This window comes from Xylocopa sonorina, chromosome 9 (genome assembly GCF_050948175.1).
Source record: "Xylocopa sonorina isolate GNS202 chromosome 9, iyXylSono1_principal, whole genome shotgun sequence".
NCBI classification, from domain to species: domain Eukaryota; kingdom Metazoa; phylum Arthropoda; class Insecta; order Hymenoptera; family Apidae; genus Xylocopa; species Xylocopa sonorina.
The window spans coordinates 12740973-12757539 of NC_135201.1; the positions used below are offsets into that span (position 1 = coordinate 12740973).

At 53.5% G+C, this 16567-nt stretch overlaps 1 protein-coding gene across 24 annotated transcripts in view; it reads right to left on the reverse strand.

Annotated features, from left to right (window-relative positions):
- LOC143427066 (coiled-coil domain-containing protein AGAP005037) overlaps window positions 1-16514 on the reverse strand; it is a 42205-nt gene extending 25691 nt beyond the window's left edge. For 18 of the 24 annotated variants that reach the window (XM_076900915.1, XM_076900917.1, XM_076900897.1 and 15 more), the window contains exons 1-3: window positions 15516-16514; window positions 5150-5197; window positions 421-806 (exon numbers count right to left, since the gene is read on the reverse strand). In XM_076900915.1, the coding sequence (XP_076757030.1) occupies window positions 421-806; window positions 5150-5197; window positions 15516-16395 (1314 nt within the window). In that variant the 5' untranslated portion in view covers window positions 16396-16514. Of the gene's footprint in view, window positions 1-420; window positions 807-3830; window positions 3967-5149; window positions 5198-6178; window positions 6589-12168; window positions 12224-13444; window positions 13603-15515 lie in introns of those variants that run through there. The other 6 variants (XM_076900920.1, XM_076900910.1, XM_076900913.1 and 3 more) reach the window with 5 other exon arrangements.
- Window positions 16515-16567: the final 53 nt, after the last annotated feature.

Below are 16567 nucleotides of genomic sequence, written 5' to 3' on the forward strand. Positions count from 1 at the left end.
TACCGCTTAATTAATCTCTTCCCTTCGTTACGCTCGGTTCTTGACCTCGGCATCTATCCGTTCAAGTCGTTCGCCAACGTTGAATCGCTTCGCCGAACAAACCTACCCTTATTCTCCTCACGTAATCGCGACACGCGACCCGCTAATTCGTATTATACGGAGAGGGGACGTTGGGTATTCTAACGATCTTACTTTCAGCCGTAGCCACTGCGGTTCGATCGACTCGAACGAAGCGAGAACAAGATAAACACGGAGAGAATTTGCGAAAAATAGAAGATAAAGGGGATAAAATTGGGGAGAGACGCGATTCGAAACCATTGACTCGGAAAAGTGTGTAACGAGAGAGCGTAAAAGAACACATTAAGAGAGTTAACGTAGGTACGTATGCTGCGCGCACATGTCGCAGGAGTAAAGATTCACCTCGAGATCCATGGTGGTGTGACGCGTGGGCGGCGTACCGTATTGCCCGTGCGGTGGCGGCAAATGATGGGGATGAAGGGGGTGTAGCTGTTGGCCCGCGTTGAACTGTTGATGGTGTAGGGACGGTTGGTGATCGCCGCCGAGGGTGTGCCTCCTCGGCTCGTCCCTCGACCGACCTCCACCCCCTGATCCGCTTCTGCCCCCTGACCCGCCGCCTCCGACACTTCCGCTTCCAACGCCTGCTCCGCCAACCCCCAATACGCTACCACCGCCGCCACCTCCGGCGACGTTACCCACGCCGCCGCCACCGCCCCCGCCGCCTCCTCCTCGGCGACCGCTCTGAACCTCGTTCGAGCCTGCCTCACCCTCCCCCCTGCCGGACCCACCTGAAACAAATCAGAAAATCATCCCTTTAGTCGCCATCCCTTGCCGAGGCCGACCTTACCTTACCTTCCCTTCCCTTCCCTTCCCCTACCTCAGCTTAGCTTAGCTTACCCAAGCTTAGCTTAGCACATCTTATCTTATCGTATCTTATCTTATCATTCCTCATCCTCCTGTCCCTTCGCGTACGAGTCTCTCCTGTTCGCGGCCTGTTTCACACCGTCCCGACTTGTCTCGTATAAAACGCGTTCGCGGAAATCTCCGGAAATAATTACGGGAGAGCTTGCGGCTAAGATTTAAAGTAGCAACGACGAGCATCGCCTAGCGATTATCTCCAATCGGTCCCTCGTCGACGAGCAGACGATCGCGAAATTGGAACGTCGTTCGTCGACTCATCCGAGGAGAACGTGCCGTCGATGATCGACTCCATTATCGAGGCACGGCCGAGCGAAATCCGTTAAAAGCACACCGAGGGACGTGTCGTTCGATGGAAAATAAGCGGAAAATCGATCCGTTTGCACCCCTGTCCGGCCAGCTAAAATTGATTCTCCGAACAAACTCTCGTACACGGTGGAGTAACGTTTCCCAGCACGAAGACGACGCGGTCGACACGCGACGAGGAAACGACTATCGACGAATCGAGCGCGATACGCCGCCGTCGTGCGTGCATCTACGCATACGTAGAGAGTGCAGCTGTTCGATAAAACTCGAACCGTTGTTGAACCGTCGACGATACGGTCGGCACTGACGGCGGCCGCCGCACCGCGAGATCCTCGAGAACGCGTTTATTTTCAGACGACGAATCAACGAGAGAGCCTGTCCGCCCGGGAAATCTAATCTAACCTTCGTTCGGTTAGACCATAATCCGTCGCCGCAGATAAGATTCCGTATGGTCGTAGCGCGCTGCAAATACCTGCCCGCGGATACGACTCGATCGATCACAGTACAACGGGACTCCGAGTCGCTTTCGAAACGATCGAAGATCGCGCGATGTCATTTTTCCAAGTTCGACTTTCCGTTTTAGATTCGATGTCGGACGAACTTCCGCGTGAAAACGGCGCTGTCGTACTTGGCGCGGTAATTATAGCGGACGTAAAAATAGTCGGGCAAAACGGTCCGACGACATACGAGGTTCGCGGAACGAACGAAAATTTCGAAAATATATCGTCGCGATATACGTACCACGTACAATACATGTACAGAGTCGACGATCAAACGCGACCCGGTTCGACGTTCCTCGACCTCGCCGGCCGCACGCTTCGTACAACTGTTGCTCCTCGAATCGACGATCCGTAAGATAGGAGAACAAGAAACGAGACGGCCGGCTCGAGGACAATGAGGAATCGCGCGACTATACGGGTGTAGGCGCCGCGTATTAAAATCTGCCCGCTGGGACGCGACGCGATGCGAACGACCGGCGTCGATTAAACCTCCCCCGCTTTCGACTAGAGAATCCAAATAAAATAAAACATTTCGCATGCTCGAGAAATAGAGTGGAAGAAATTTTACGCGACCCCTCTACGACGGTTCACTCGGACGGTCGATTATTTCTCGACCGACTCTGCCGGCGGTTTCATCGATTATCGTCGGCCAAAAATACGCGCGCTCGAAAGTACGCTTCTCTGCCTTCCTTCGAGGCACTCTAAACACTACGATCCAGGTCGCGAACGAACGAGTCGAGGTTTACGATTCCAACGGACGAGAGTTCAACGAGCCGACCGGTCAGCCACGACGCCTGTTAATTAATCGTAATTGTTCGCGGCTCTAACGGGACCGTTGGTGGGGCCCGTCCGGGGCATCGACAGGAACGATGGGATATCGTGGTATCGGACCAATATCGCCAAGATTGTAATATTTCTCCTTTTTTCTTTTTTTTTTTTTTTTTCGCCAAGGGTAATGGCCGACTTAACGAGAATGAAAAAGAATAGGCGGTAGAGAGGAACGGAACGAAACAGAACGGAACGGAGCGGAACGGAACGGAACGGGACGAAATGGAATGAAACGTAACGGAACCGAACGAAACGAAGGTCGGAAGCAGATGAAGAACAAGGGCCAAGGCGCTCGCCGGAGCGTAGTGGTGAATTGATCGTTCGTTTAATTTCACCCCCTTAGAGAGCGACAAGCAGCTTGCGCGTGCGAGAGTAAAAGCGTCAGGCTGGTGCGCATACGCCAGCGTGATTCTCTCTGAATCGAGCGCGCGTGCCGGGTGAAAAAAATCTATATCGGTTTCGAACCCGAAGAATGCCTTCCGTGGAAAGGAAACGTCCGCGGGACGCGCACGTGCGTGTGGACGTGGTGCTCCTACGTTATTTACCGGCACTCTCCTCCGTTCCTATCGTCCACGTGTCGACCTCCCACCCCACTCTCACAACCCCACCCCAGCCGTACTCGGGCGACGTTTCTCTTTTCCATCCAGCTCGAATTGCGCGAAATCGTGTGTACCAAACGTCCTCCCTCCGACGTTTACTCCACGTTCGAGATGATCGATCGAACGGTGTTCACAGTTCCACGATCCGGAGAACGTTTCCACGGTGTATCGCGTCTCGCGGTGACCACCACGGAACGAGTTACTTACCGAATTGTCGAGAAAATGTTAGCCGAAAGAAACGGGTAATTTGCCGAGTTTCCCGCTTACGTACATCTGCCCGGCGATAACAGAGACACGCGCAATAATCGCGAGAGGACAGCGGCTCGACGAGCGGCACAAATTTCGCGACAGTTATCGCACTCCACGGTTAATCGAGAGACGCGTGCACTACTGCCAGAAGGAAAACCGAGCCGAGAGGAAGCATCGCTAGCATCCTCGTCGATGCCGCCGCAGCCGCCGCCGCCGCCACCACCGCCGACGTCTCCGTTGCTACCGCCACCATTGCTTTTATAATCAATATTAGTTGACCGAGGATCCGCCGAGCGTCGCCGTTCGACGCTACGAGAAAGATTGAACGAAACTCGTGCACGTTGCTTCGACCAACAGCAATTACGCTCTCGATTTCGCGAGCAAGACGAGGGTGAGAAAGGGAAATACTTACTTTTTTTTTCAACGATTTTCGCTACAGTTTCGAAACGGTCTTCCTCGATCTGCATCCCGACGCTGTTCGTTCCCACCGAGAGCACCACAGGGCATCCTTCGAGATCGTAGTCATTGCTCCGCGCGAGGATACACCACGTCCAAGTGCATCGTACGCGATACGATAGAACGCGAACGAAAGTAAACGGAAAGAAAAAGAGAGAAGAGGACCGCGCGCGTCTCGGTAGGTGCGAAAATTCCAATCGAACCGGAAGGAAACTAGCGTCAGGGTGTGGCGAGGGAGCGTTTTAAAAGATTGGCACGCGATTCGCTTCAACCGGCGTCCACCGAGGGCCGCGGGGGCGCCCGCAACGACGCGGACACCGCGACGCCGCCGCGCGTCGACGACGCCTAGCTTTCCAATTCGACGTAGCGCGCGCCATCTCGTCGACGACCGCCAAGCGATTCGACACCGACCGTGTCGAATCTACGCACGGCTTTATCAACCACCCACTCTCGATTTCTCCCGTTTACGCTCGAACAAATCCTTTTACGCGCGACACCAATTTCCCTTAACCACTGGGCACTCGCTTCTTTTTTAGAAAATACGTCGGTAACTGACCATACGTGAACGGGAAACTTTCGATTGATCGTAATCAAATGAAAGAAAGAGCGCAAACGATACCTTAACTTACCTAGCCGGAGCGGTACGCGTTCAAAGGGCAGCGCGGCTGAAAATTCGATCGCGTCTCTCCTTCTCAACGGAATCCGCTTTTCGGAATTAAGGCCGTTCGATTCGATTATTGGATCGTCGCATTAGACGCGTATCAGTCCAAGTATCGGGCCATCTGGTATCGCGCTGCGATCTGCCACCACGATTTTTCATTCCTACAAACTCGAGGAGACTGCTAGCTTTTCAACCTTGAAACCTTTCGAACTAGCTACGACGAGCGAAGCGAGAAGAGAAGAGAAGAGAAGAGAAGAGAAGAGAAGAGAAGAAAAGAAAAGGAGGGGAAGTTCAAAGTACGTATACGTAACGCGCGTATATGGTACGGAAGTTAACGAGAAGAAAGGACAGGAAGGAAGAAAGGGCGGATGCGACGTATCACTTTCGCGCGTTGTAGAGCTACCGGAAGGGAAGAACGGGCGGTGGTGAAATTCGAACCAAGGAAACCCAACAGACGTCTCTCGTCGATTCCAGGGGTCAAGTTAAGCCTGTAACGTTCCGACCGGCGAGGTACGAGTTACGGATCGGGGATCGCGCATCCCATCGAATCTTTTCTCGATCGGTGATTACGGATTTCGGAGAAAGGCGAAGAAAAACTAATCCAACTGACTCACCGGTGTCGTTGGACTGTCGACCCTTGCCATCCGAATTCCACTCTTCCTCTGCAACAAGAAAAGGAGACACGAATCTAATTAGCATCGGAGGTATACGGCGCGAGGTACGTCGGATGAGAAATAAAACTTTCGTTTCGTTTACCGTTTACCGAATTGCCAGGCGAACAACACCGTTCTTCTAAAAATACCGACGAAATAACACTGTTCAGACCCACCGAACCCACCCCTTATTATGACAACACGACCGAGGAAAAGGGAGAGAGCGTCCCTCCATCCCTGCTGCGCTCGAATCGACGTAAAACCGAGAGCAAGGATTTACACGTTACATCAGGTATACATGTTTTAGGACAGCAGACGAGTCGCTCCTCGAGAGGATACCGCGCTCTAGCTACTTCCGCATTCTTAGCCACGCGGGAGGTATGAATTTCAATTTACGCCCTGTCGACCTATATTCTTTCGGTTCGAACGTTAATTCGTGAAACGAGTCGACTAGAAATAGAGAGAGCCGGATAAAACGCTTAGCGTAAACCGAAGACGCTCTCCTCTGGCAAAGTCCTGCGACATTTAAAAGTGAAAAGGTTCGTGTATTTAGAAAACGATGCCCCGAGGCTGTATGTACGTCTCTTTTCAACCCTTAGCCCCATCTACCTCGTTTGACGCTCGTCGTAACCTCGTTTACGATAACCACCGACGTGTCGTCAAGCGTCGCGTAGCCACGGTGTTTTCGAGCAAAACAACCTCCATTGCCGCTAATCATACGCATATCTATCATCTAACGCGAATGTTGCCAATTCGCGACTATTCGACACTTTTATTTTCTTTTTCCTTCGCGCACGTGCGTGAAGAATATCCGGGAATTTCCTCTTTGCAGAAAAGAATCGAGAGGTGAGTAGGTAAGACGAAGCTTGCGCGTATACGTGTACATCGAAAGCGAACGAGCAGTGGTAGGATCGTTATTTCGAGGAGATTCGAAGAAAAATGTAAAGAATGTCGATAGCGAAATAGCAGGGTAAACCAGGATAGGGTTACCTGAAGTCTCGGAATCTGATCCTGGTGTGGGGCTAACGTCGACGCTGTGTCTAGATCCTTGACAACACTCGCTGCACTTGCTGCACATTTTATCCTGTACAGGGATCGCGAGCACTTTTAATCACCAGCAACGATCCTCGCGACGCGACGCACCACCGATCCTCGCCGTATCGCACCACCACGCCGTTCGATACGATCGATAATTATCCTAGCGCGGATTTCATTTCCCAACGGAGTTTCGACGTACGATCGGCACCACCGTGGCTCGCCTCGATTCTCTTCAGGAGCACACTATCGCGAACAACACACTCGGCAACCCTTGAAATCCGCTCGAATCGTTGATGGAAAATGATGTTTATCGTTTCGGCACGCGTTTTTTCTCGCTACGATACCACCGCCCCCTGCCGTCCGTTCGAGCAACTAAAATCGATCAACGACCCCAGCCGCGCGCTATTTCAAACGTAAAATTAATCGTCTCTTCCTCTCTCTCTCTCTCTCTCTCTCTCTCTCTCTCTCTCTCTCTCTCTCTCTCTCTCTCTCTCTGTAGCGAGGGCACGGGCGCGTAACCGCAGAAACGGACGCAAAAGGGCGAAGGCAAAGCCACCGAGATTCATTTCGATATCGACGAATGGGGTAGAACGCGTGCAGAGAACAGGGAGAAAGACGAGAGTACGGTTAAATCGAGACAGAGAGGGATAAGGGAAATTAAGAAATATCAGGTCGGGTCGTATCGAAGCGAGAGTGGAACGTTGTCAGAGGCGAAACGAACTGGTAACCCGGTGCTCAGCGGAGGAAGAACGGCGAATCGATCGTCGAACGCAACGATGGCAATTCGCAATTACGCGGGAGGCATTTTGCGGACTAATGGGGGCGGCTGCCAGTGGGCGGAGGGTGGCGATGACGCGCGTGCTCCCGCCACCTCAAATTCGATGTAATTCGGTTCCTGGAATTCGCGCAACTACGCGGGATTTCCATAAACGACCGACCGAAATTCGTCTTGAAACTAGGTTAAGCGCGTGTCCGTCCATTCTACCCGCCGTTCCGAACACCGTTCGTTGCCCTTTAATTCGCGTTGCCCTATTATTGTACCGAACTTTTTCTCTCTCTTTTCCAGATTTTACAACTTCCTTGGTCGCAATTCGAATCAGCGATTTTGTTGGTGCGTTCGACTCGGTTAAGAGGCTTAAAGGTTGTCAAAGTCGTTGAAAAAACTGACCGAGTTTCTCGATGGATCGCGAGTGCGATATCGTATCCGCGTCGTACGGTTTCATCGGGCAGGCAATTACCGCGAACGCGCGTTTCCTCGTTAATAACGTTCATTACGGACTAATAACGGATCGGTTGAAAACGTTGAAACGAGAGGGAGTAATCGATCGGCGCTGTACATACAGAGTAGGTGACACAACGAACGTCTCGTCCAGGCGTATTCAGCCGACTGCGAGGACGGTAATTAACCGAACGCGGGATTAGCCGCGGTATCGCTCGCCGGTTTAGCGTTACGCGAGATCTCGAAAGCAGAATCGTAATATCCGATTACTCGGTAACTCGTACTTGGACGAACAAACCGATCGAGCAGGATGTTATCAATCCGTGCCGCTGTTACACCTTGCGGTCTGCGTGCAACCTATGCAGCGTGCGTTCTAGCATGCATACAATCTGAAAAATCCCATCTCTGACGCAACGCGATGCCTAACGTCTTACGGTAGCTAGCCTCTGACGTCCAATCTTTTCAATCTTTTTACAATTATTTATACGATGGGTGTGTTTCGCGACGCCTCCGCATCGTCGTACCACGATGACGCTCGAGACGTTGGATAATTAGAGACTTAACTTCGTTGTCGACTCCTTCTCTCGCCACTTCTCTCTACGACGCTCTTATTCGTTATCTCCTGGACCGTCCAAATGTCTCTCGTTCCTTTTCCCGCGAAGCTAACGAGACGTTCGCGAAATTTAATTCGATTCGTCTCTACTCTGAATTACCAATCGGATCAGCTCCGCAGCAAATTTCCGATGGGCAACGCACGGACAACCGAGGAAGAAGGAAGAAGGAACGACAGAGAAGAAACGATAAGAGGAGAATGAAACGAGACCGGTCCGCTTGCTGGCTGCCGTTCTTTCTCGTTCTTGTCCGAGACGCTACGATTCTTTTTACCTTCGCGACGCGCCGTAGCACTTCACGAGCCTACGAGTAGTTTAGAAGAGATCGTTAACGCCGGTGAATGCGCAAGACGAAAAGAGGGAGCCCCCCCCCCCCCCCCCAACGAATGTTACGAATCGTCAGAGCCACTCGATACACTATCTATCGCCTATATACGTATCGCGAGATCGTTGCTCCAAGTCGAAAATATATACACAAGAGCGATACACACGGTACATCTCGCAGGACGAAAAAGCTTTCGTTTTCCGCTCTCTTTGGCAAGCGTGTCGATTGCGTCCGTAGACGCGCAACGCGCGACTCTTTTTATACGTACGTTCGAAAGGGGTGTCTCGCCGTTTCTTCCCTTCCCTTCCCCTCCCTTCCTTTTCCCTACCTGTTTTATCTCCCTCTTTTCCTTTTCTTCTACTTCTTCTTCCCTCTGCTTTTTTCCACATTTCACCAACCTCCCGGTCTAAAACGATCTCTACTTTCCGTCTGGTATCGAGGCATGAACGACGGGAGAAACGCGGCGGCGGCGGCGGCGGCGGCGGCGGCGGCGACGGCGACGACAGTAATTAACAACACTGCGTCGCTCGCGAGTGGCACGAGCCAACATTTATAGGTATTTCCACGATTTCGATGCTGGCATAATACTCTTTCGAAGGGGGTAATCGCACGCTCGGTTAAGGAAACGACTCTACCACTCCCTATATTTTTATCCGCGTTCTTTTTTTATGCGAATCAACTTTTGGAGCGTGAAGGAAACACGCGTCCATCTGGTTCGCGTCCACCCGAACGCGCTTGCCACGGGTCAAGGACAATCGTATCCTCCCGTAGTATCGCTATTCCCCGACAAAGATACCATTTATTTTTAACACGATCATCCTCGCGTCCGGGCAAATGTCCAGAGTAAAAATTGCCGGATCGCCGATCGATCGCCCAAAATATAATACAGCGTAGTATGCGTACACACACTCTGACCACTCGTCTCAACTGTCACGGTCTACACTCGTCGGTCACTATCGTCGATGACAGAAGGCAAACAGATATCACTCTATATAGATGATAGCGGATACGCCTACGTTGGGTCAAGGACACACGCCACTGTGTTTAACCCTAATGCGGGTCTAGGTGATACGCGATTTTACGATACGCAGCCTACCATCGGAGGAGACGGATACGCACGCAATGCCGCGCAGAAGGAACGTTGGCCGGATGCACGCGCGATTTAACAGAATCTGTGTACATCGCGGTCCGAATGGAAGGGAGAAAAGCTGGCAGAGACGTCGGCGGAAGAGACGAAAGGCGGAGCCGCGAGTGCAGAACCTGTTCTGGACCGACTCGTCGCGTATTTTCCAACATCCGCGACGATTTCGTCCGCGAGAGCGGAGAGATCAGAGGTCGCTCGAACGAATCACTTTACGATCGCTCGATAAATGAAACTTTCGATATTTCGAAATCGCGTGCGGGAACGTGACGCGGGCTCCCTCGCCTCGCCTCGCCTCGCCTCGCCACGCCGCGCCGCGCAGCGCGCCGTCCGCATGCACACTGACACTGACGCTCCCTACAAGCTTGCACCGCGAACCCTTTCCCTCCTCTCTCCGCCCCCCTCCCACGTAGCATCGCTCTCCTCTCTCCTCTCTCCATGCTACACTCTTTCACGGTTCTCGCCATGCTGTTTCCTGCCATTTCGTTCCAACATGTTCCTCCTCTGCCACTAATCGCAGTCACCCTCCGTGTTCCTCCACGTACGTCTTTTCTATTCACCGCTCTTCCGAATGATCTCCTCCGTCCTCCTCATTCAATTGGCCTCCTAGTTAACCGCTTCGAGGGTCAAAGTCAGAATGGGGACCGTCGTTTCTCCCTCTTCGCCTTCATCGTTTCACCCTCGCTTCGAACAACCTCGATACGTTTCTGGTAGCCGCGAAATTCGAAGCCAAACAAAAGAGGATGCTCCGAACGTGACGTTTTCCCACTTCAGACATTCTCGTCCTTCTCTCGTCGGCCCCTGAACGACACGGGAACGAGACGAAAGAACTTTGGGGGGTAACCCTGGCACGGATCCAACAGCGTCGAATTCGACGGCTACGGCTCGGTGACTTCCGCGAACCGCGTCCGAGACTGAAGGATCCGAAAATCCCCTGTCTTCCTCTATGTAAAAAAAAGTATACTTTTCGAGTTGTTCCTTCTATCCGCGAGAAACGCGATCGATTCGCAGACTGCCCGTAACCCAGTTTCACAGTCAATTATTTGTCGAGTCTTTCGTTTTACGTTGTTTCGCGCGTCCTCGCGCGTGCAGCCAGCGAGGGAAAAATGAAAAGAAGGAAAAAGAAAAATAAACGGCGAGGAGGGAAAAGAAAGCAGGCGCAAAGGAAAAGGTAAGTAAAGAGGAGAATTTGCGAGAACGCCGGCTAAGGGTGTAACCCGGTCGATAAACCGGGGTGGGTGCGGTCCTTCCTCATCTCTCCTGCCCCACAGCCCCGACCCCGACCTCGGCCTGACCCCCTCCCCTAAACCCTACCAGAGTCACCGACCCACCCCCCTCCTCCATCCTCCTCCGCCCAACACACGATAGTGCCCCCCGAAGAACGCATTCGATGCATCTAGCATTTTTCATGCTTCTTCTCCTCCTCGACTGATTGCCGGACCAATCGAAAAAGGTGTCGCCGTATATAGCTGCCGAGTAAATAGGCTAAACTGGAATGATTTACTTTGAAACAAAGTTACCGGCAGGTCGCAAGTTCACAGGGCGCTCGACCTATTTCGCTCGCGTAAGTACGCGCGTATCTACGTACAACCAGGTTCTACGCTCCTATATACCTATACTCCCTAGGGTTTCTACCTAGAAATGTTCTACCGATCCAATGTAATATCAATGATGCCGAGAAACGAGCTCTATTTACTTTCTTTTCGAGAATCAACGATCCAAACTCTACTACGTCGAGTCGACACCGCTGTTATCCTCGATAATTTCATATAGAATTATCGAACAAAACGGGGGCGATGGTTGGCTGATGAAACGAAACGGGAATGAAAAGTAGTAGAGCTCGTACCAATTGATACGATGTAAATAGATACACGTGGCGCGTACAAACCTCGCGACTCGATCGAACGAACCGCTCGGTCGTTTCGAGACTTACGTTACGTTTCAACGACGACTCGAACTCATCGAAAAGATTGATGCCGATCGATCGATCGTAATCGAGCCAGGACGTAATCATCGTAAAACGGAACCTGTCCCGACGACAGCTTTCCCTAGATTGAAAAATGTTCGAAGGATCGAGAAATGGAGGTCAGAAGTGGAGCACAGTTTCGACCGTTCGACGGGGTTGCGTTTCGATCTTTGCCTCCTGCCGCGTCACGGTCCAAGTTCGCGCGCGATAACTGGGTCAGCAGGATGCAGCGCGACGTCTACTACAAATGGCCGTTTACCTGCACAGTAAACGCAAAGTGCATCTCTCCGTTCTTCGGTCGTTGTCGTAAAGTAACTACTGCCACTCCTGCATACCATCGTCGAGGGTACCGAGGGCGCCGTGGGTGGTGCGCGCGGTGCATACCCACCAGCATAAAATAAAGTAACCCGTAGACGAGAAGATGATCCCGTTTACCCCCGACGCGTTCTCTCTCGGAAAATTTCGAACGCGAAGAGGAAACATCTCGGAGGGTGCAAATGGATAGAGGGGTAGAAAAAGAGAGAGAGAGAGAGAGAGAGGGAGTAGTTTTGCGCAATAATGGCTCCATCGAACTCTATCTTCGAACTCGAATCACTACGAATACATTTCTATACGACGCTACGTAAGCCATTATTGGGTAAAACAACGGGTATGACAAGTGTAGAGCGTCGCTTCCTTACCGTCCAACGACACGCAATGCCTCCAGACGAATATACGCATCTCCGTGGATGCGCGTAAAGCAACGATTCGACGTTAAAACGAGGATCAGCCGTTGGTTGCGTAGTCGGCGAGTGTGGTTCGAACGTACGAATCGAGCTGTAGATGCGAGTGGCGCGCTTCGGGGTTACACCTTCCTCGGTCTCAAGGAGCACGCACCCCGAGATTTCCACGGCGTCGGTTACGTACTCTCCGAACACTCGAACAATATCTTGTTCGCGCGAGCATCCTCCCGCGCCAACTTCTTGCCTCTGTTCGCAATTCGGCTCGTAACCGTGCCCCTCTCGCCCCCTCTACGTTTATCGAGGATCGACGAGTCGAATCACTCGGATCAAATATCGTCCCACGATAACGATCTTACGCGAGAGAACGATGCGACGTAACTGTTCTCGGCAGGAGCAGCACTGCCGGCAGGCGAGAGGGTGGGACAGATTGGCCGAGCGGAGGCTGTACTGCTGCCGCCACCGCCGCCACCGCCGCCTCCACTATCGCCGCCGCCGCCGCCGCCACCTCCGCCGCCGTCGTCGTCGTCGTCGTCGTCGTCGTCGTCGTCGTCGCTGCTGCTAGCAAACCTGCTACCGATAATACCAGGTAGCGGTGTTATCGTAACCACCCTCGCGTTCACAAGGTGTATGCGTGTACACTAGCCGAGAGAAAAGAGAACAAACGAGAAGAGAAGAGGACCACGACGAAGCTACGAAGAAAAAAAAGAAGAAACGTGTCTAGGACGAGATGAGAAGAAAACGAAAGATCGTAGCACGGCACGGGGCACGGCAGGTTCGCGAGGTGCAAAGAAGGAGGAAGGAACGGGTGCTGCGATATGCAACCTGCGCGCAAGCGTCGAGGAACCGTCAAAGGGTGTAGCCGCTCGCTCTCCATTCTCGCTGTCAACCTGCACCCTGAAATGCACGCTCTATCACCTCGTAGGTTCGTTCATCCTCTCACCTTCGGTTATTTTCAGAGATGCGGCTTACGCGTCGCTTATCGCGCCAGCAGATAGCGGAGACCTACCCAACGGGTTTTTTCTTCGCGCAACTGCAAACAAAACTATCTGCCTCGCGTTGAGTCGACGGAGCGTGATCAATTACTTGATCGAGTCGAATCGTTTTATCGCTCTTTCCGCTATCGCGGGGAGAAGATCGTCCGCCTATCGTTATCCGTTGTCGCGTACGTCGAACGGACAGAGGTGAATCGAAAATCGATGCTGTCCTCGCGGGAGAAGAGCAAATGAAGGCTTACCTTCTCTGCCGAACTTGCGTTTCTTCTTGCCGAGGCTGGGGCCGGCGGTCGAGCTTTTCCCGGAGCTCTTGTCTTTGCTCTTCCAACGCATCAACATGTTCCGCAAACTGTTTAGCACGGCCGTGACGAAGGTAGATCGGAACGTGTCATTCGAAGAGACGTCGCACGGCCTCGATTGCGTCACTGCGTCACTGCCCGGATTCGCGCGATCGCGCACCGATTTCCTCGCTTTCGCGCGGTCTCATCATCGTCGTCGTAGTAATCGTCATCGTCGTCGTCGTCGACGTCGTCGTCGTCGTCCTCGTCCTCGGCGTTGTTCCCTCGTCTCGCGCATCACCTCGAGACCACGGAAGAGGATCGTCGTTCTTTCGAGGAGGTGTTAAGCGCGACTACGTGTAAATTACGTGTTACCAGACGATACCGGTGCCGGCGAGAACGATCGCAACAACCGTCGCGACGTTCCGGCCGCCATCTTTCGGACCTTTTCGCCGGTGAGCTTCACAGTTCGCAAGGGGTGTGCGCGTACCCGCGAGACCGAACCGGATCACTGGGTCAAACGAACGCCGACACTCCTCTCTAGAGTTCGACTCGTTTCGAAACAACCACCGTAACGAGAGGACTCGATCGTAACCAACGATGAAACAGATGGATGACCGTGGAAGGAAGGGCGCGGCGAGTCTCTAGCCCGCTTCGATAGCGCTTCGAAAGTTACTTAAAGTATCACTCGAAAGAAGAACGAAAAGAGAAGAAGAGAAAAAAATACGATCAGCAGGAAGAAGACCAGAAATATCACGAAATGTATTCTGCTCATGTTTCCGCCGATGCGGTGGTCAAAATCGATAGACTCGCAGCTCGTCACTATCAACCGGCAGATATATAGGCAGAGACCGAAAGAGCACTACCGCTTCACACTCGATGCTGGTTTCACTCGAAACCGAATCGGCGATCGTTCGATCGGCTTCACCGGCGTCATCACCTTTCTTCGTTCGAAGGCGTTCGTCATCGAGTTAGCCGTTCTCCCAGTCGGCAGCTTCTTCAGGTTGTCCCCGGCGAATCGGTGACCGATAGTAGCGAAACGCGCAGGCAGAAGACAAGCCTCTCTCGATTCATCGGACAACCCGTTCCGATCGTCCTCCGACGACCGACTAGCATCCCTGCGAACACGCGACCTCGAAGGTCGCGATCGATCTTATCCTTCGCGAAGAAACCTCGAGCTTCAAAATTCCGGACCGTGATAAATAAGATGCAACCGCAACCGGCACCGGCATCGTCGTCATCGTCGTCGTCGACGTCGTCGTCGTCACCTCCAACACGACCGCTCACCGCCGCCGCCGTCGCCGTCGCCGCCGCCGCCGCCGCCGCCACCACCACCACCACCGCCAGCACCGTTACTGTCACTATCGCGACGACCACTACCTCTGCGCGTCGCTTCGCAAGATACGTAAACGCCGGTAGCAAATCAACAGCAACGGCAGCCGTCGGCACACCGTCATCGAAAACGTCCTCGCCGGGATCTGGCCGAGTCCCGGCACTGCACACCCTTCTTACTCTCGCGCGCACCACCTCAACTTCCCTCAACCCGCGCCACCCCCCTTCTCGCTCTCTCTTCCACTACTCCTACGCAACCATCAACCCATCGCAGCTTCCCGCCGCGTGACGTCACGGGAATATGGAGTCGGGGATCGATCCCGGACACCCGCTACGTCCTCCCAAATGCTACCACCACCGCTACACACCGGACGGAAAACATTCGACCGTTTCCCGCTACCTCCTACGATCCCCGACCGGTATCGAAACGCACCGGCACCACCCGTTCACTCGCCTTCGTTCGTTTATCTTATCCGATCGCTTATCCGATCGCATCCGATCGCGCGTCAATTTTGGCGCGCGTGTCCCGGGCACTCGAGTATCGCCACTCGATACTCTATAACTACCACTCGAATCCGCTACCGCGAAACTCTTCGATTCGCATACACATCGAACGGCGTGTCGAGTAACCGAACATCCGATCGAGTTTCGGCGCGGCAACGATAATTGCAATATTAGGAGAAACGATAGTCGATTCGCTTACCTTTCTGGCGATATACTCGGTGCGGGCTGACGGCTCGTCGGGGGTCGGGCAACGCCGAACTCCTCGCAGGCCTCGCAGATCGCGTGCCGTTGGTAGCGTTAGGCAGAGGCGGTAGGGGTCTGTCGGCGTCGTATTCCGTGGTCGTATCGGTCGCACGGCACTGACTCGAAAGATCCCGTTGTTCTCGATGGAGAAAGACCGAGTCGGTGTCGGAAACGCTGTCCTCGCTACGATGTCTCCTGGTCGGTGGTTCCGGTGCGGTGCCGTGCTTCGTCGGCCAGCTTCCGGTGTGCAAATCCTGCCCGGGGGCGGCCGATTGATTCGAAAAGCTGACTCTCTTCGCGCCACCGCCGGTGACGTACTCGACCGATTCTCCGCCTATCAAGCTACCCCTCTTGAATATCGGCGGAGGAGGAGGCGCCGGAGGGAGCGATGCCGCGGTTTTCCCAGCACCGACCAGGCTCTCGGTCTCCTCTTCCTCGAGGTGAATCGAGGAAACGTCCAGTTTCCGTGGCACCGATTGCGGCTCGCCCCGATTTAAGTGAGGGGACGCGCTCTTAGGTCTCCTCTGCGCTTCCTGTCTACTCGACTCGAGAGGCTTGCAAGGCGGCGTCGTTACCGTCTCTCGGCGTTCGCGGATCGCCTGTTGCGGACGAACGATCAGAACCGGCTGATTCTGACCCTTCTGACTCTGCATCAACGGTGGCTTTCCCGTGGGCATCGAATTCTTCCCCGATTCTCCGTTCCGACGCGCCGCCGACCTACAATCTTCCATTAGATTCTCCTCGTAAATACGCCGCTGTTGCTCCTCGTCCAGTTTTTTCAGCTGCTGCCAATAGACGGCCTCCCTGACCTCCGGTAAATCAATTTTTCGCCCCATCTGTCTCAAGTTGGCGTTCACCGGGCAAGCGAGGGACTTTCTGTGCGCCTCCAGTGCTTTCTGCTGCCAGTAGTACGCCTCGAGGTGCTGTCGCGTCTCTTGCTTCGACGGCGACAAAGCCCCGCGTTGCCCGTACATCGATTCGCAGATTCTTTGAACGTACGCGCTTTCC